Here is a 20448-nt window from a genome sequence, read left to right as displayed (position 1 = left end):
TTTTTTTTTGTTTGATTTTCGATTAACTAAAGGGGAAAACATGCGACGACATGAAATGAACATCGGGATAAGATGCCCACATAAACGTAGATATATGTATATACTCATATATTTAGGTATAGGTTTTAAGTAAATGGTCTGCCAATTTGTGTATCTATATGTCTATATATATATATGTGTATATATGCGAAATCATATCCGTAGACTTAGTTGGCTAAAATTTGTTGCTGAAAATCGAAACACAAAGTGAAGACGACAGTTGCAAGTATAAAAAATATTTGTATGCTTCTCGGTTTCTCCTTGCACAAAACCTTCAATCTCCTCTCTTCAATATTTTGTTATATAAAATGTTCAATCTTCTATATCCACAACCTCAACCTGGCCAGCAGTATGCGTGTGTGTATGTGTGTATGCTTTTTGTATCTATGTTTGATTTCAGCGACCTCAGTTTTGTATCTTTACCCTTTTTACTTTTAGGTGGAAACAGGAAGCGGCAACAAGAGCAAATTCTCGTTGCTTATCTGCGATTGATTTTTGATTATTTGTGGGATGGGATCTCTTAGTATGCTCATCTATAATATATAAATGTGTAGATCATTCGTTCAACGTTTATAAAAAAATATATATAGTATATATGTTTTGCCATGAAGTTTGAACTGTTCTCTCAAGACTTTTGTTTCTTTTTTCTTTTGTTGGGTTGTCGTTAATGCACCAATGTGGAAATATTTATACTATATGTATATCTGTAAATGGATATGTTTAAATTTTCTCATCTATTTGGGCAACTTTATATTATGGACTTTACGTTAATGTTTATTGCGCGATTTATTTATTATTTTTTTTTTTTTGTATTTGTTTTGGAATGAATTCTCGTTTCCGCATCGAAGAATTATTAACAAGACTGTGAATGCTGAAGGCAGAATATTCAGGACTCGGAATCAGTTAACTATTTTCAGTGCATTTCACAAAATTTGGTAAGGAAAATCCGTAAAAATAAATCATTAGTCACTAAACGCAGAGTGAATTCTCGAACTGGACTTCATTGGTTCACAATAGAAAAGTATATAAAACTAAATTCCTACTTAATTATGGTATAAAATAAGAGTTGGAAAAATAAGCGAATTTTGGGCTTAAAGGAGCTCTTCTTTAGTCTAGGGTAAGTAGATGCAGCTATTATTATGCTATTACATAATTCATATTTTGTGGTTCATTGTGGTTGCTTTATGCGCCTTTCGATCTCTGAATACATACATATATTTATTAATATATATATATTTAATAATGTACTGTATTTCGCCTCTCGCTCGCTCTACGCTCCTCAATTCATTTCCTTTCATAACGTTTCACTTTGTTTTTGTTAAATTTTATTTTAAATATCACGGCATTCAGCTGAGGTCTGATCTGATCTATTTCTTATGCTTATATATCTTTTCACACGATTTTGTTTTCACTTTTATTGCATTGGCATTTCACATTTTAGTTCTCTCGGGGAAAGTACGTATTCTTCTCTTTCGTAGAAATCAAAAAAACAGAATCAATCAGAATCAAAAAAAAAAAATAATAGGAAGTATAATGGCTACAGAAACGCTGCCGGATATATCGACTATCGACTACTTGGACTAAACAAAACAAGCAAAAAATAAATCTACGTTAGCTCGTCGGAGACACAGATACAGATACAAATACCGAGGCAGATGCAGTTGCAGATGCATATGCAGTTACAGAGAATACAGGGTGTAGCCAACGGCACCAAAAGCTTCGTCTAGGAATCCTCGCCAGCGTGCGCACTAAAGAGCTGGGCGCACATACGTCGCATCTGGTGGAGCTGGCCACCCAACAGGCCCGCCCTCTGCACTAACTCTCACAAATTCCGCCTGCCCAGTGGGCGATCCTCCCGCTCATCCTCATCCGGCTCCGGCTCCTCATCCAGCTCCTCCTCCTCCTCCTCCTCGTCGTCGTCCGCCTCGTAGCGATTGGCGCCCCTTCCATGCGCCTGTGCCTGCGCCACTCCCGTGCCATGCGCACTCTCGCTGAAGTGCATCAGATTGGTGTCCATCAGGCCGTTGGTCAGGCTAAGCGGCGGCGACGATTGCGATGGCGGTCCCTCCAGGGAGAGGCGACTGTTGGTGCTGATGCTGCTCATGCTCAGCTGGTCGTCGAACACCTCGATGTTCACCACCGTCGACAGTTCGCCGTGATCGCCGTACGAATGCCGAATGGGATAGTCTCCGGCATCGGTGACCTCCGCTTTCTGGACCTTGTTGCTGCTCGGGATCGCATTGGGATTGGTATTGGTATTGGGATTGGGATTGGGATTCGGGTTGTCTTTGGTTGGGATTATGTTGTTGTTAATGTTATTGTTGTTGTTGAGAGCCAAGCCATCCAGCTGATCCGTGGTAAAATAGTTGCCTACAAAATATACATAAAATGCACATAAGTTTATGATTTTTCATTTTCGAATGTATCTAAAGGATGCACAGCATAAGAAATTAGTTATAAAAACATCTAAAAATTAATCTTTTTAAGATTTCAAATCTAAAATAGGGTTGTCATGCATTTATATTAACTGAAAGTCCTGGAAATTTATTCCAAATCGCTGCAAAAATCATGTTTCCGATTCCCAATAACAACACTTGATGGCCACATTTGTTGTTTTAACTAAAATTGCATTTATTTAATCATACATCATTTAATTAAATTAAATTTTAGTGTTTAGCGATTTCCTTGCCTCCTTTTTTCATCCATCTCTCAAACGTAAATCATAAATACTGCGAGTTAGATGTAATTTTTATACGATATACATATATTTATATACAGAAAACAATTGATTTCCTCACTTTTTACAATCTTTTCAAGAAACAGAACATATTACGAAATTAAAACGAAATAAAAACAAAACAGAGACCATTTCAAATAAAATGAATAAATTAACAAACAAAAAAAAAATAGGATTTAAAAAAAGAGACCTTGAGTTTGGGAGGATCTATATGAAACTTGAACGAGTATGGAGAAAACTTAACGAAAGCAAAGCCTAGAAAACGAGTTTAAACAGTTGTGACATTGGACAATTAGTATTATAATCCACATAGTTTAGTCATTAGTCGCTTTGCAGTAGTTCTTACACGCAGTTGGCTTCTTGGGCAGGAAAATGTAGTTTTGTCTGGGGGAAAAGTCGTTCGTTCTATTGAATACCACCCATTTATGGGTCTGAATATTACTATTTAACCATTAAATTCCAACTGTGTGTCCTGCAAGCTTTAGCTGCATGTGTGTGTGTATAGTGTGTGTGTGTGTGTGTTAGCTAAGGGGCAGGATATCAATTTTACAAATTTCGATTTCCACAGTGAGTGGATTTTCGGGCGCCATTTATGTACAATTTGAGAGCATTAATTAGTTTTGATACTTAATCAGTGTTTTTACTTTTAGGCCTTTTTCAATATATTATATATATATGTATGTATATATATATGTGTGTGTCTGGTTTATATATATATATTGTTATACTTTAAATTTCTAGAGATGTATAGCTAACATATAACTTTGCACTTAAAAATCGGTTAGTATTTAAATATTTTTGTCGCTTTTCCTTAATTCTTTTATGTTTTTTGTCTAAACGAGTAGCTACAGTCGTTTTCTTTTTCTTTTTTGTTTATGTTTCGTTTTAAATTATGCATTATAACTAACTTGTTGTTTTTCTTTTCGATAAATCACAATTTTTTTTGCAGAGTTTTGTGTTTTGTTTTGTTTTTTGTTGGTTTTCTTTTTGTTTCGCGGTTACTGAAATGATATACTTTTCTTGCACTCAGCTACAAATCTAAGAATCTAGAGTCATCATCATGTCGTGGTTGCCATCTCCATCTCATGTATATAGTTTTGCGAATCTCTTGTGTGGAGCTCACAGTAGTGACCTCCTGCACTCGTTTGCTTGGCGTCCATTGCTCTTTTACTTGGCTCTGGTTCTGCCCACCGGCTGCTCAACTTCCTCCTGCTTCAGCATGGGATTGGGCTGAAAAATGGCTGGACCTGGCTCCTCCGATGGTGGTGGATGATCCGGTGGCGGCGGCTGCAGCGGCTGTTGCGGCTGCTGCTGCTGCTGTTGTTGGAGCGCATGGGCAGTGGGTGCTCCATCCTGTCGATTGGCGGCGTACAGATGCCACAGCACCACCAGGCTAAAGACGCACAGCAAACAGATCGCTAATTCTTATCTCTTCCGGCGCTTCGTCTTCTTCTTTGTGGCACTCGGTGGGCTGGCCACGCCTACGGCCAATCCCACAGAGGTAACGCCACCGGCAGCGGGCAGAGATGCAGTTGTAGCGGCACCCGTGGTCGAGCTTCCAGCACCGACTGCAGCGCCCGGCGAATGGGATTGCAGGCCAATGCCCAGACCGAGACCCGTAGGATCTGGATGTACCGTCGTCTCCACACTGCTCTCCTCCGCCGAGGATGTGGACGAGGAGGTGGCCGCCTCGATGGCCGCTATCAGATTGATCTTGTGCTCCAGCTTCTTGGTCTTCAGCTTGTGCGGTGCGGCATTGGTTGTGCTGGAGGAGCCGTACACCACATTATCATCGGATGTGGTGGCCGGCACCGGTCCCTCGCTGTCCGTTGTAGTGGCATTGGTGGCCACTCCACTGCTGCCAAAGTGCAGCAGATCCTCGGGCAGTGATTGCTCCGGCTCCGTCTCGGGCTCCTCCTCGACTCCCTCATCGTCGTCGGGCATGGCCCTGACTGGTATATCCGGCACGTCCAGCTGGGAATCGCACATGCTGATGCTGATCAGGGGACGCAGCTCCTCGTCGTCCGGTTCCCGCTCCCTTTGCTGCTGCTGCTGCTGCAGTTGGAGCTGCTTCAGTCGCTTGTGCTTCTTGCTCAGCTTCTTTACGGGTTCCTCCATGACGACAATCTCCTCAGATCCGGATGAGTTATTCGATGTAGAGGTGGATTTCTGCAGGGCCATCGTATCCAGGGTAATGTATACCGGTTCCGGTGTAGTTACCACCTCAGGCTGCACCTCTGCCTCCGTTTCCCGGATCCGTTCCTGTTCATTTTCATAGTGCAGGGAACCGCACAAGGCGAGGATCAAATTCTGTTCGGTGAAACCACGTGGCGGTGGGGAAATCTTCCGCGGTATGGATGCTGTCTCCTGCAACGGACTTTCAAAGTTGATTAGACTGACAGATTCCTTTTTCGAGTCCTCCTTAACCTCCAGGGGTTCGAGAGCAGGAAGAGGTGGCAAGGCCTCCAGTGGCTTTAAGCCGCTCAAGAAGTCCTCAAAGGTGTCGTTCACCTCTTTGGGGGGAGTAGTCAGTCCAGGCAGCAGTTTTTCATCCCGTTTCTTCTCCGGACTCGCTTTAGTGGGTTTCTTGCCAAGACTGGGATAGTCCTGAACCGCAGGCAGTTTGGGTGGAGCATCCTCGACGACTCGCCTCCATGGATTGCTAACGGTTGCCGAGATGAGGAGCTTTTCGCTTTCTAGGGACTTCTCCTTCTCCTTCTCCTTGACCTTGTCTTTCTCCTTCTTCTCCTTGATTTTAACCTCCTTTTCCTTCTCCTTGAGCTGTTCTTCCTTTTCCTTTAGCTTTGCTTCTTTTTCCAGGTCTTTAAGCTTTTCAGCCCTCTCTTTCTCTTTTAGCTTCTCCTCCCTTTCCTTTTCTCGTTGCCTCTCTTCCGTTTCCTTTTTGAGCTTCTCTTCCCGTTCTTTCTCCTTGAGCTTCTCTTGCCTTTCCTTTTCCTTGAGCTTTTCTTCTCTCTCCTTTTCCTCCTTCTCCTTTTTCTTGAGCAGCTCTTCCTTCTCCTTGAGCTTTTCCTCCTTTTCTTTCTTTAGCTTTTCTTCTCGTTCCTTCTCCTTGATCTTTTCAACTCGCTCCTTCTCCTTGATTTTCTCTTCTCGTTCCTTTTCCTTCATTTTTTCTTCACGCTCTTTTCGGAGCTTTTCTTCTTTCTCCTTCTCCTTCTCCTTCTCTACCCTTAGCTTCTCCTTGAGTTTTTCCTCCCTCTCCTTTTCCTTGATCTTTTCCTCCCTTAACTTTTCTTCTCGTTGCTTCTCCTTAGCCTTTTCTTCGCGCTCTTTTTCCTTGATCCTTTCTTCTCGTTCCTTTTCCTTAAGCTTCTCATCCTTTAGTTTTTCCTCTCTTTGCTTCTCCTTGATCTTTTCTTCTTTCAACTTCTCCTCTCGTTCCTTCTCCTTGATCTTCTCTTCCTTAAGCTTTTCCTCTCGTTCCATCCTAAGGTTCTCTTCTCTTTCCTTCTGTTTAAGCCTTTCTTCTTTTTCTTTCTCCTGAAGCTTGGCTTCCCGTTCTTTCTCCTTTAGCTTCAGCTCCTTCTCCTTGGCTTTTTCCTTCTCCTTGTCGATTGTCATGGTTGCTACTGCATCTCCTGGTTTTTGCTTCTTCTTGTTGTCTTTAGACATTGTTTTGGGTGGCTCCTCCTCGAGCTCTTCTATCTCTTCATCTTCGTCTTGCTCCGCATCCGGCGCACTCATCTCCACGTGCAAACTTAATCCCTGGGCACTGGCACTGCTCACCATGACGGCCGCAATGCTGCTTTTGTTGGCCAGCAGACTATCTGCATGATCAGACTCTGCATCCGAATCATCCTTGTTGGTGGTTTCCTTGACCACCGGTACAGCCCTCTCTTCGTTTTCCTCTTTCTCGACAGCAACCTTCTTCTCGTCCAGATTCGTCTGCTCTGGCTTCTTTTCGCTGACTTTTGCGCTGGTCTTTTGCTTGTTATTCTTGGCCTTCTTCGCTGATTTGGCGAGTGTGATGGTGGTGGTGGCCTCATCCTCGGACGTTCCACTACCACTCTTCTGGCTGGCAGTTTTATTGTTGTTGCTGTTGCCCTTGGGCTTGTTGAGATTTGAAAGCTCTGCGAATTTCTGCGCCTGTGCCGCATCCTCGGCGGCAGCCAGGGATCTTAGGGTTTTCTGTTGTTGCTGCTGCTGCTGCTGTGCCTTGTGCGATTGCTTCTGGGACTTTTGCTTCTCCTTCTGGACAAGCACCTCGTCCACCTCCTTGGCAATCACAGGTACAACCAACTTATTGACCAACACAACGGGCGGTTGGCAACTGGCCTGTTCGCGTTCCAGTTCCGATGCTGTCGCTTCTTCCGTCTGCTGATCTTTTTGAAGGAGCTTTTGTCTCTCAGCGGGATCACTGCAAAAGATGGCCACCACTGGCCGGAACAGAGCCTCATCGCAATTCTCATGGATGACCGTATCCTCGGCGGCCAGTTGGCCGACCACCTCGTCCAGCATATCCGTCTGCAGTTCACCGGAGATGCCAGCATTTAGATCCGTCACAGTGCCCAGCGGATTGACCATTTTCTCCACACGCGAATAGCTACAGATGTTGGGCAGAACAGATGCCAGAGCTGAAATGGAGTCCATTGAGTGCAAATGCGTCTCTGCATCTGGATGCTGATCCTCCACCACCTCGTCCAGATCATTGAGACTCTCGTGCTCGGCGAGTGCATCGTAATAGCAGGCATTATCACAATTCGAGGAAGCACTTCCTCCGGCGCCGGCAGCCAGGAGATCCGCTGAAGCTGGCGAGGCACCGGTAGCCAGGTGATCGCCACACGGGGGAGCTGCCTGATCAACAGTTGCAGCTGGAGGCGGGTCAACAACGTTGGGGCACAGGACACAGAACACAGAGCGGAGAAAAAAGAGAAATAGAAGAGAAAACAAATTATGAGAAAAGCGCAGTTTTGTTCGTACAAGAAACAAAAAACAAAAAGCCAAAGGCGAATTTTGATACTGATTTCGATACTGATTCGAAATTTTGAAAATGTTTAATTGGAAAATACATTTCAGCGTCTGTTTGATCTACATATTTTGTAACATTTAAGCTAAGCTTGTAATGCATTATTGGCAGTAGGCGCGATTAAAACTTGTTTTTCTCGAGCAGTTGATCGATTGAAAAGGAAGCGGAAAACACTCAATACAAAAAAGGAAAAATCGAACGTGAAACAGAAAAATATATAAATTTGTAAAGATATATATTTGTATTGGGCAAGTAAAAAATGAAAAACGAAAATAAATTTTTAACTGTCTTTTTTTTTGTTTGTTTGTTTTGTTTTAGTGTGAAAACGAAAATAATTTAAAAATAAAGTTAAGAAAATAGCGTGACATTGAATTTGGGGAAGTAATAACGAAACTGGAAATAGTTTAATCGTGAATTTTGAATTGCGTTTTCGAAATTTTTATGGCTTTGGCTTTTTATTAAGAGATTCATGTAGATTAATGTGCTCTTTCCTCTCAACCGTTCTCTCTCTCTCCCCCCTTGCTTTCTCCCTCTTTCCATCTCACTCGCCCCCAATCACTCTAATGCTTTCTCACTCGCACGTGCAATGAAACTTTCGGTTCACAATTTTTCTTTTCTTCTTTTTTTTTTAAGGAACACAAATTTTTAAGTGCATCAAACGAATCACAAGAGACAAGAGACGAAAAATAGTCGCCCATAAGTGGAGTGAAGCAGTAGAAAAGGAAGGGGAAGCAGCAAAGTACAATGGTGAAAATGCATGTGATAAAAAATGCAGACGTGTGATGAAAAGTTAGGAATCAATGTGCAGTTATGAAGAAACGCCATAGTCGAATGCTCGACTATCTGATACCCGTTGCATTGGTAATAAATTGGAAAATAAATGTACTTTTTCGAAAAACTCGCGGAAAAGAGCGACATCTGTCGGTATTTTTAAGAAGTTTATACCAACAGACAATTATGCAGAAGGACAAGCGAAAAAAGATACGGACAGAACAGAATATAAACTCTTTGTAACTTTTACTTTACGGGTAAAATTACAAAAAATGGAAAGTGAATGGATAGTGTAGCTTGTAAAAAAGTGTGTTGAAAAAACTTTTGTGGTGAGTAAAATTTTTAAAATAAAGCTTGCAACTGAAAAAAGATTAATGGGGAAATCAAGTGTGGAAAAGTAAAATAGGATCAGAAGTCTGTGGTGGAGAAGAAGAAAATGGAAATACTGTGCTGCTTTGTGTTGAGAAAAGCGTTCAAATTTTCATTAGGAAAATCAGACAAGATCGAGGATATATAACTCCATACATTCCACCCGATCCGTCCGACCAAATTCCAAGGGGTTAAGTGCTCGACAGGATTAACAGCGACCAATGGGGCAAAAGTAGATGTGTATATAACGTGTTGCAGAAGAATTCTTTTTGGGGGTATGGTTTTGTGGGTTTATATTTTCGTTTAGATAGTGGACACTGCTGTGGCAAAAATGTTGTTAGCTTAAATTTAGTTGTCAATAAAATAGAAATAGATTAATTTTAGTGGTATCTCATTTTAGGGCTAGACAAAAACACCAAAGATAAGTTCATTAATAATTTGGTTAAGTGAGTTTTGTTTCCGGCTAGAAAAATAAAGTTTCAACAACTAAAGTTTAAAAAAATTACCAACACACTTACACCACAAAAACACTCCAATACACACACTCATATACACACACACACAGATAAAGGGGGGAAATGTGAATGGATGGAGAATGAGGAGAAAGCTTGGTGAAATGAGTTTGAAGTAGAGTAAAAGGAACATGCAAAGGTGAGAGGTGGGAGGGATGGCTATAACATCATCATTATCAGCATCATATCATCAAAGTTTATCATCATTATCAACAACCAACAACCAATGCCAATTTCGTGGTGTTTCATAATCAAGATCAAAATACAGCTTTTTTTTTTGTTTTGTTCTTATGTTTGACCACCAAAAATATTTTGAATTAAACATTTTCATTTGAAAGCGTTCGAAATAAAAAACGTAAATATATATATATATATATATAAATAGATAAATATATGTGTTTCCAAAACAAAAACGTAAATACAAATCAAAAATCGAAAATGTAGAAAGAGAACATAAAACGTTTGTATAGAACGTAAACAATTAATAAACAGATTTGTGAAGACATCGAGAATCGGCAAATGATCAACGAGGATGCCTTTGATTCCGGGAGCTAACCCGCTTCAATGATCCCGTCCAGAAGCAGACAAGCAAGTTAATTCCCGGAATCAGCGGCTAACATTCGAATAGTCTTGCACAACATGCGTAAATCTTGTGTACATCTATCCAGGACGATATAGGATTTGCCTGCCACTTACCGGTAGTCTCACGTCGTGCTGCTGCCGTTGATGGCGATTCTCGCATGGCATCCGCCAAATCCTCCTTCAGGCGTGTATCGCCGTGGCCATAATCCGAATCCAAGTGACCATGTCGGAAGCGATCCATCAACTTGGGACTCTGCTCAATGCTGCCTGTTTCGTTCATGAATATATAAGAGTTCGTACATTGGTACGTTGAGAGAAGATTTCACCACTTACTGTACGACCCGGACTCGATGAGAACCGGTACACCGGCACCGCTGCGCCCTGTGACAGCCGAACTGCCAATACCAGCTCCTCCCACCGATGTGGCTGCACTTAGGGGCATATTGAGCGGACTGGACCGATCCTTGCCTCCCACCGTACCCAATCCCAAGGCAGATGAAGCCGCAGTCGAGGGCAACGTGGTGGTCGTCGTCTTGGTCACGCCAATTTCCACAGCCTCTGCATCGACGTGGTTCAGATTGGAACTGTTAGAGGATGGACATATACGGATTAGATTTCACTCAACATATTACGCTCGAACAAATCAACTAATTCTCACCCGCTGGGCGTATTGTAGTTCTTGAAGACGAACTGCGGCCCCATCCACAGCCGGCGGTGGGGACCAGCGTGCGTGATGATCTCCACCTGGGCCAACCAGCTTTCGGTTCGCTCGTCCGGATCGTCGAATTGATGGGCGCTGTCCAACAGCAGGCTGGCATGGCGATCCTTAATCAGCCAATTGTCCAGCCCCAGCGGTGGTGCGATTTCTTGAGATCCATCCTTACGCCGTCCCAGATTCCACTGGGCGCGGGCCTCAACCTCCAGCTCGATGGGCGTGTCATCACAAATCTTCTCTTTGGCAACATCTGCAATGGATAAGATGATTGTGTGCCATACAGTAGATGCTACGTAAAAGCTAAATGAGTGACTCACGTGAGGCTAGCTTCGTGTCCAGATCGTACTGGATGAGCGCCCCGTGGCCGGCCATCACGAAGAGCGAGTCCACCGCCTTGCGCTGGACACGATGCGGCTGCTCTCGCGTCGCCATTGGTGGCTCCAGCAGCCAGGAGCGCGACTTGGCGAAGATGGAGCAGACACTCAGTGGTTTGCCGCTATCGTCTGACAGCGAGGACAGGCGTTGTCGCTGCCGTTGGCTATTGCTGCCTACACCAACACCGACTCCATGACCGCCGGAACTAACGCCAGAGCCCATCACTCCACCGCCGCCCACTCCACCGCCCAGACCCGCCGATCCTGGCGGTGATCCTAGAGTGAAGGGCTGGCGCAGCTGGGCCAGCGGCTGCACCACCGAAGGCCGCGGATACGGCGGCAAAGTGGGATTATGATACGGCTGCAGTGACTGCACGAACGTCGTGCTCTCCGAGTGCGAGATCGGCGAACTGGAGCGTCCATCGGCTCCGAGGCCGGCGCTCCGGTGGAAGCGGGACAGTTTATTGACCACATGCAGCGAGGTGTGCGTGCGTACGCCCATGGCGCCGCCGTAGGGCGTGATTGGGAAGACGTGGGTGGTGCCGCGCAACGTGGACACGGCAGCCCAGCGCGAGTCCAGCGAGAAGGCAATGTGCTGCACCTTGGCGCTAGTGTCGCCGCGATGTAGCACGTACAGGTGGTGCACGGCAGCCAGGCTTGGACCGACAGGATGCGGTTGTACGCGAAACACGTGGAAATCATGACCGCGTCGATCGGCGGTGAGAAGCAGCATACCGGAGCTGTCGAACTCCATGGCCACCAGAGCCTCGCTGTGGGCCACAAAGTGAGCAACGATGGGATCGCCGCCGCCCTGTGAGCCAGCTGTGGAGCTCAACGGAGTACCCGACGTGGGGCTGTAGTCCTTCACCGGATGCTGCCAATCAAAAATATGATTAGGTCTGCAACGAGTATGGCACTATAAATATTCATTCACGCACCTTCACATCGATGATGGTGACCACACCGGACTGCTTGGCATCCGGACCGCCGCTGGCCGAGTCGAAGCTGCTGCTCTTGGAGCTGGCGCCGCTGCCGGCGGTGGTGCCCGTTAGGCCGGCGGCCACCTGTTCACCAAACTCTCGCAGTCCCTTGCTCAGGGATTTGGCCGCATTGAGAACAGTGGCCGTGTAGCTGGGAACGCCCTCGCCATCGCATCCGCCGCCGCTGCGCTTGGAGTGGAGCAGTTTATGCTCCGCATACGCCAGCCAGCGCGGTCCCAGAGCAATGGGATTGGGGTTGATCCTGGCAAGAAAGACAATCAATATTAGACAAGTTCACGTCAGCAACACAAGCGGTGAATATTTTTAACTAAGTCTAACTATCATCACTTTTGAACCCAATTATAATAAAACTAAGAGTCACTATCAAAGTTAATGGACCATCTAAAATGATCCACTGTCACCGTGTAATGAAAACTAGGTCCATTAGATCCTCATTATCATTAATCATTATCACATTCAGTTAATGTGATATGATTAGGCGTTATAATTAACTTATATTTCAACTAATTTATTATGTGGATTCTTTTAAACGTGGAATAAAGTTCACTTACCCCGGACTGGGATAGCAGGTGGTAATAGTGAGACGGTCCTCCAGTGTCCTGGCATCAAACACGGCTATCCGTTCGTGGAACGTGATGACCACCGCCGATCGATTGGCCTGGATGTCCAGCACGGCGTTCTTGAACTTGATCGTCTTCACCTGGACACCCGTTTTCAGGGACATGAAGTTTACGGCACTGAATTGGGCAGCGGCCGACACGCCGATGCCACCGACACCTCCAACCGATCCGCCAACTGTTGTGACTCCTCCGCTGCCGCCACCCAGACCCAATCCCGAGCTGCCAGCCAGTAGACCACTGGCCGCTGCACTGCCTCCATCGACGAACGCCACCAGGGGACGTTTCTCGGCAAACGCATCGACCGGCTCATCCGCGCGACCATTCTCATCCAGAGCTACAGCCGTGGCCGGCGTGGGCAGCACACGAAGCGCAGTGACGACGCCGTGACGCCAGGATAGCACCTCGACCGCCTCGCCGTTGGCTGGTATGGCCCACACTTGGACGCCCAGACCGTAGCCGAGAATCAGCAGTAGTGGTGGCGCTGCATTTCCCTCCAGTTCCCAGTCATCACCGAAACGTGGATCGCTTACATCCGCACACGTTTCGAAACGGGCCCAGGTGATCGTGTCCTTGGGATCTTGCACCGGCTGATTGGCCAGCGTCACATCGTTGATGAAACCAATGGCCGAGTCAAGGATCGATCGATCCGACACTGTTTGCGGAGGTACAATGGCCGGCACGGCGGCACCCGATTTGCTGCCACCGGCAGAACCGGAGCCTAAGCCAGTACCGGATCCGGAGCCCAATCCAATGCCGGAACCGACCACGCCAGAGGGATGACGGCGTGGCGAGTCCGCGGACATGATGCAGCGGCTGCTGGGGGGGATGGCCGGTGGTGACTGCTGACCGCCGGAATTGCTCCTCTTCTAGCTGCTACCACAGCTGTTGCCAATGATGCAGTGCCTCCACACTGGAGGTCAATGGGCAGCGGCCGGCTGGGGGTGGCAGATGGTAGATGGCTGATGGCAGTGGGTGGCGGGTGGCAGCCTCGCTCGCTAGCTTCTCTCGCCTACTCTCTTTCTCTCTTGTTTGCCTTCTATGGAGACACTGCGTCTGATCGGTTGCTTCTTTTGCCCAGCTGTTTCGCTCTCTCTTTGTCTCTCTCTCGTTTGCTCTCTTGTTGTCAACTGCAAATAGAAAGCAAAGACAATAAATAAACAAATTGAACAATCTCTCACATTCATCTGTCCCACTCTCTTTAGGGTGAACCCAAACGACCTTTGGTCGAGTTTTCGAAACATGAACTGTGCACCAATAGTTTAAAGATCTTATGTTGATAGTCTGCCCAACCTTTTGTTCGCTTTTGCGAGTCATTATTATTCCTATAAGTGGGTTGACTCATCGCTAAATACAATTACAGCAAAACAACCTAAAATGCACAAAAAACAGGTTGCACAAACAAGCGATACCAGAAAGTAACTTGATTAATCATTAAAAAATACCTTTACGCCCAGTTAACGTATTAAACATTGGTTGAACAAAGCAATATTATAAGTATGCAGTATTTGCAGTCAAGCTATGTATGTTAAAAATACGTCCGAAGATATTTGAACTTCTGATTTTCCGCTGAAAAATAATGTTTTTTTCCGGCAATATTTTAAATATTGGTATAAATATGGACTGTAATATCCCGTTGAACTCGTAATTAAATTTGCAATTATTTGGCATCTAAATTTGGAAATTTTATTTTTTTCGAATTTTTTGCAAAATTTTATGATGTAACCCCTTATCAAAATCGAAAATTCACAAAAAATTTAATTTTTCTAAATCTTTCAAAAATGTTAGGGGTGGTTAGCATTGGTATTTTGCTGCATAAAAAGGGTATTCTTTCAACTTTATGTCGATTTTTAGACAAGTTATGATGAAAATACAGAATTTTGACAAAAATTCGTAATTTGTACTAAAATAATCCGTTTTTGACCTTATCATCGGAATAAATGGTTCAAATATGTATTGTTATACACACATTGTTGAACTCGGGAATTCAATTTCCCAATCGACTGGCATTCAAAATCGAAAATCTTAGTTTTATGCAATTTTTCGCAAATTTTGATGATGTTACCTTACCTTACAAAAAATACGAGAATTAACACTAAAACTAGTTTTTTAGCATTCAACCAAAAATTACGTGTCGTTACCATTGGTAACCATTGGTCACCATTGGCGAGCTCGTTCCAAAACAAGCTCCCTAAAAATGACAACACTACGTATGCGTGATATAAAATGTATGATTGAACATTGAGTTAAGGTTCACCCTAATGCGCACATTTCATAGTTTCTTTTGGTCATTCCATTTCGTTCCGTTTCCCTTTGTCTCAATCAAATTGCTTTAATCTTTGGACAGTGCCACCCCCCACCCACTGCACCCAATTCCCCGTCCCCTCTTCACTTTCTTGTTACCAATTTATTAGCGCATTACGTGTATTTCTTCGCTGCGCTTTGTTTTTACTTAAATTTAGCTTTTTGGCTTTTTGTGCCCATCTTCTCCACGTTTGTCAATTTCAATTCCATGGGTGCAAATTGTGTGCAATAAAGCAGCAACAAAATACGCTTACATATTGTAGGTATCGAAAAAATAAATAAACAGCGCAAAAAATAAAACAAAATTTGTAAACACGTAAGAAAAGAAAAGCAAGCTTCAAACCACAACAACAAGCCTCAAAGTCACGAAGAAATCTTTAGCCATTTGCTTTAGCTTTTAGCTTCTAGTTTGGGTTTTCTGCTCCTTTTCACCTCAAATTCGCCAGCAAAACGCAATATGCAAACCACAAAGAAGCTAGCAATGAGCTTGTTCTTCTCTCCGTTTCGTTTTCCCTTCTTGTTGGAAATAACCGTTTAAGCCAAGCCTAAGATCTCTTCTCCATTTCCCATTTTCCAAATGTCCAAGAAATAAAACACATTAACCCTTGTGAGCCTGCGTAGAAAATAATTTCTCTTTTATCTTTACTTTTTATTTCCAAGCAGTTTTAAGCTTCGCAGCTAATTTAATCATCTTATTATAATTTTAACAAATTTGTCTTTACCTCTTAAACCAATTCGCAGATTCAATTACCATTTAACCCATTCCAAGGACGTTGGGTGAACGATCCCTATCGATGATGACTGATCAAATAAAATGCATAATGAATATATGCAGTTGGCAAAACTTTTCCACGTGTGGTGGCAATTGATTAAACGGGTATTTCGCCACATATAGATAGAAATGAGGTAATTACCACAGCTATATGCGTCTATAGTATTCCGTATTGGAATTAACAAATGATAAGGCACGAAGTCGTGTTGTAAAGGCGTAATGATTCAATTAAACGCTTGTTAAAATTGCGAAATACCAGTGAGGAATTTCGAGAGATGGGGCACACATTGCTCTACAGCACTTGAAATTCCCAAACGAAATTCCAATGTCAGGACCAAGGGGGTGGTGGTGGGTTCAAAGGGGAACCAAGGGTTAAGCTCCCCCACGGAATCGGGAGAGTGGAAGGAGTGCAGCTGCATCACTGCATTCCTCAATTGGCTTGGCACACGCGCAACACAAACAACAACAAAAACAATAACTGCAATAGGAACGTGCAATGTCACACAAACCTAAAAGCGACATACTAGCGAGCGAAAGAGAGACAATCGACCACCCCCTCGCTGTTTCTCGCTCGCTTCCACACACACACGACGACCATAAGTAACGCATTTGTCTTTGTTTAGCAATAGGCATCCAAACGGCATTAATTCGCAGAAAGAGTGAAGAGTGAGGGAGCTAGAGACAGACCCCTCAATGTTGATACAGTCAAACTTCCGAAACAAAGGCAGCATCAAAAATGTAGGTCAGCAAAATAGTAATTTCATATATGGATTTGTATATCTGTACTCAATATTTATTTTGATCATTTAAATCATGTTGCAAACTATATTTTATATAAGAACGATTGTTCAGATTATTTGATGTGCTTTTGAGCATGTTGCATTTCCTATCTTAACTTGCCAGGTTGTTTTGTTAACTGAGATTCTTTATATGGAGGTAAGACTGCACCTGGCCTCGAATTAGTTTACACGCATCCTTGACACTCGATCAATTCCAGAGCAAGTTCAAACGGGAACTCGGCCTACGCATAAACGAGTGTCAGGCCCAATGCAAAAAAATTTCTTTTTTTTTTCATTGGAAGCCCCATTGTATATGCTGCTCAGTGCCAAAAGCCACTTGACAAAATCTCAGCAAGTCTTTCCCTTTCCTTTTACAATTGGCTAAGAACATACAACGACAGCTCTCTCGCACACAATTGCAGTTCGCGAACAGGTCCCTGCAGTCTCATCGCCTCTCAAAAACATCACACACCGACACACCGTTAAGATATTAGACAACTAATTTCACCAGTTCTAATAATTAAACGTTTTTTTAGGCTATGAGCAATTTTGAGCTGAGAAATACCTGTTTTAAATTATACAAAGAAATATCTATCTCCTGGTTACTATTCTATTTTGCAGTGCTTATTCTCCCGAGTTCTACATACGTACATATGTACATAGCAACTTTATAAAGTATTTGTGAAACAGATTTTTTTTTAATAGCACAAGTTCATCAACCCACACACAGCTGATTATTTTTACTTGATTACGACGGGCGAAATAATTCCTATTGATGCAGATTAACGTAAAATACATATGTACATATGCATACGTATATCAGTCACACACGCCCCCATATACACCTCACCAGATGATAAGGCACATGGGCTTCCGTCCACGTCCCTCAACCTTTGGCAGTCCTTGGATGCGAACAAAGGAACCTCTTGGTCTAGAGCAGATAAAACTAGCCCATAGGCCATACTAGCACAGTAAAATCCCTTCAAGATGAACAGTTTAAAGCAAAGATATTTTTATGGTAATTAAAAAATAATAAGGCAAATACAGAGCCAATATTTTATTACATAGTTTTTGATTTCAGTGCATTTTTCGTTTACTGTCAGTAAACTTACTGTCAATTAAAATTAGAAATTTCGAAAGTAAGTAATACTGTAGTGCTGACAGGCGGAATGCAATTTTCGCTTTTACTATGTTTTGTTTCTCTACTTCTGTGTTTCTGCTTATTTTCAATGGCACCCACCCACTCGGACAAACATTGGGCGATTTTTTGGCAAACATTTCTATTAGGTAAAATCACAGATGGGACCAGGGGGAAAGTGGGGTGCAAACAGTGATGAAGCGGAATGAAGAAGAGCAGCGGTGGTGGCAATTGAAAAATGTCACTTTTAATGTGCGTTTTAAATTTTGTAAATGAAGCCAAAACAATTTGTGCCATCCAAATATTTTTGTTATTCTTTGATTACACGACAGCATTTTGCTGTTCTTGCTTTTGCCCTCGAATTCAGCTGGAAAACAAAGAGGCAAAAGCAGAGCAATTATCAAAATATATACAGAAGTCGAAAAGTGAGTGGGACAGAGAGAGATGGCGAAGAAGAGAGCCGAAAACGAAAACAAACCTCTAACACACAGCCAGTTGCACTTGAATGCACACACAAACGCATTTTTCAGCAACTCAGCTGCAACGATATTTTGTTGCTGTCCTCTCTTTTGCAGCTAAGCTCTTTATTTCTCTCTCAATCTCTCTCTCTCTCTCTTTGCCTTGCAGCGTCGCACAGTGGAACATAAAAATGAACACATATTGTATTTGAAGTAAAAGTTTTAGTGCAATGAGGTTGTAGATGAAAAAGAAAACTGTGCCAAAGTTAAGCAGTAAAATATAGTATTTGTCCTTGACAAACAAATTATGGTAAATAGCTTTCTATTTTCTATGACAGGTTTCTCACTTTTAGAGCACTGTGCCCAAATGTGTTCCACTATCAGTCCGTTTCGATTCCACTGCTTTGTTGTTGTCCGTCTAATGCGCACATAAACACACATACATATACGTGGGTGAGTGTATCTGTGTGATTTTTTTTCCTTCATTGTTTGTGTTTTGAAATATTGTTTTTATTCGCGTCACAGCCAAAACAAAAATTCCACTACTTTTGACATTTAAATAACAGCAAATACTTGGTGGTACAATTTCTGCTCTCTCCTTCTCTTTCCACTGCTTCGCTTCCCCATTTATTTCGCTCTATTCTTGGCTCTTTGTTTGCACAACTTACACGTCTGTGATTTCGAAAGAGCAACAATAAACAAATAGTTGCATAAATAGAGGATTTGATTTTTCATATCCGTACACATATATACACGATTTTCTTTCCTTTTCGTTTTCAATTTTTTTTTTTGCGCGTCAAACAAAAACAACTAGAAGAAGAAGAGGAAGAACTTACCACTTGCGTTGTTGTTGCTGTTCGCTGGTTGAATCAGCAGCAGCTGAAACACAACAACACTGCCACTCGTTTCGCTCGTTCCACTTTTCTCACACGTTCCGCAGAGCGCGCGCAAAAACAACAACACAAACAAAAATCATATGTTTCAGCTGCTCGCTCTCCTACTCTTTCTCACTTGGTCTCTCTTTCTCGCTTTAGGTTTTGTTGTTGATTTCCTTTATGGTGTGTGCTTTTCGTCAGTTGTTGCTGTTGTTGTTCTTGGTTCTTGTTTAGAGCTCCTCTTTATTATTATCTTCGGTTGTTGCAGGCGGCAGCAGCAGCAACAAAATCTCCAATTGTGTCTTGCTCTTTCTCTCTCTTTCGCTCCGTCTCCCCCTTATGTTGTGTTTATGTGCTTCTTATTATTATGATTTGCCACGCCCTCCAACTGTTGTTGCTTAATAATGGGCGTCTACTAATTATTACAAGCTTTTTCGAGACGCGCAGCAAATTCTCAACTGCGGAGCTCGAGTTTTGTTTGAAAAAAACTGAACTATTTTTTTGTATGTTTCTTCTTCGTCTTCCTCTGCCGCTGCCGCCGTCGACGCAGAGCCCTATTGCTGGCTCACTCCCACTCGCGTTCACAAACTCACGCACACGCACCAATACAGACACAACGACTGCGCTGCGTCGTACGTTTTACTTAAGTTTCCTTTTCGTCGTTTTTCGTTTATGATTTTGTTATTGTTATCGTTGTTGTTGTTGCTGCTGCTGTTGCTTACTGCCAATGCTGTTGTTTTTGCTGCACAAAAAGTAACTGCGACATTAAATCTGCAAAACGTTCGCCTTGTTTTCGTACTCTCCCGTTAACTTATATATATATAGGTCTATATATATATATATGTATATATCGATTAAGAGACGATTTATGCGTCGCAACAGAAAAAAAATAAAATAACCAAGAGAGACTGCTGCCAGAACGAAAGGGAAAAAACTAGTACTAGCTGGTCTGACTGCTGGCGAGCGTTTGCCTTTATTCGTGCAATATCTTTAGCGGACACTTAGTATTATTAATTGTTATTATTTTGGTTGCTGCGCTGTTTCTGTCTCTGTTTTTTTGTCTCGCTCTTTTGGTTTCTGGGTGCTATGCCAGTGTGACCGTGGCAGCTGTAACATGAAATACCAAATTTTATAGTGCAACACTCCGAGTGTGACCAGACTTTGTATTTGAGTGTACGACTGTGTAACGGATTATTCTAGTTGCCGTCAATTAATTTAAAATATTACCAAAACAGCTTGATATGAATAGCTAACGTCTTTTTAACTATAAAATCAAAACAACATATGCTCTGAAAAAACCTATACTTTCAAGATCGAATTATTGAATAATTATTTTAATTAGTATTTTTTTCATTTTCAAATTTGAGCTTTTGTAGTATTATTTAGTATATAATTGCCCTAGGCCGGAACCGATTATT

At 43.0% G+C, this 20448-nt stretch overlaps 1 protein-coding gene across 2 annotated transcripts; it reads right to left on the bottom strand.

The window, feature by feature from the left end:
- On the bottom strand, positions 1-20151 carry LOC117148234 (breast carcinoma-amplified sequence 3 homolog). Of its 2 annotated transcripts, none has more exons than XM_033315529.1 (8): positions 18992-20148; positions 12639-13834; positions 12025-12328; positions 11030-11960; positions 10656-10962; positions 10331-10581; positions 10112-10264; positions 1-2409 (listed from the first exon to the last, which is right to left on the bottom strand). In XM_033315529.1, exons 2-8 carry the CDS (start codon positions 13508-13510, stop codon positions 1862-1864), a joined length of 3366 nt encoding a protein of 1121 aa, XP_033171420.1. In that variant the 5' UTR covers positions 13511-13834; positions 18992-20148; the 3' UTR covers positions 1-1861. The 2 variants fall into 2 exon arrangements, with proteins under 2 accessions (XP_033171420.1, XP_033171418.1); XM_033315527.1 differs by lacking the exon at positions 1-2409 and adding an exon at positions 2646-7608 and having other exon boundaries at positions 18992-20151.
- Between the last annotated feature and the right edge of the window lie 297 nt (positions 20152-20448).

Source organism: Drosophila mauritiana, chromosome X (assembly GCF_004382145.1).
Source record: "Drosophila mauritiana strain mau12 chromosome X, ASM438214v1, whole genome shotgun sequence".
NCBI classification, from domain to species: Eukaryota; Metazoa; Arthropoda; class Insecta; order Diptera; family Drosophilidae; genus Drosophila; species Drosophila mauritiana.
The sequence above is the reverse complement of the archived record's forward strand: the minus strand, read 5'-3'. Positions and strand labels throughout refer to the sequence as shown.

What these genes read in the sequence shown, in the direction of transcription:
- LOC117148234 (XM_033315527.1), bottom strand. Translation starts at nt 13,510, where the DNA reads ATGTCCGCGGACTCGCCACGCCGTCATCCCTCTGGCGTGGTCGGTTCC. An exon ending in ACCTGCTATCCCAGTCCGGG is followed by an intron (nt 12,329 to 12,638) that starts GTAAGTGAACTT and finishes CTTTCTTGCCAG; the next exon opens with GATCAACCCCAATCCCATTG. An exon ending in TCACCATCATCGATGTGAAG is followed by an intron (nt 11,961 to 12,024) that starts GTGCGTGAATGA and finishes TTTGATTGGCAG; the next exon opens with CATCCGGTGAAGGACTACAG.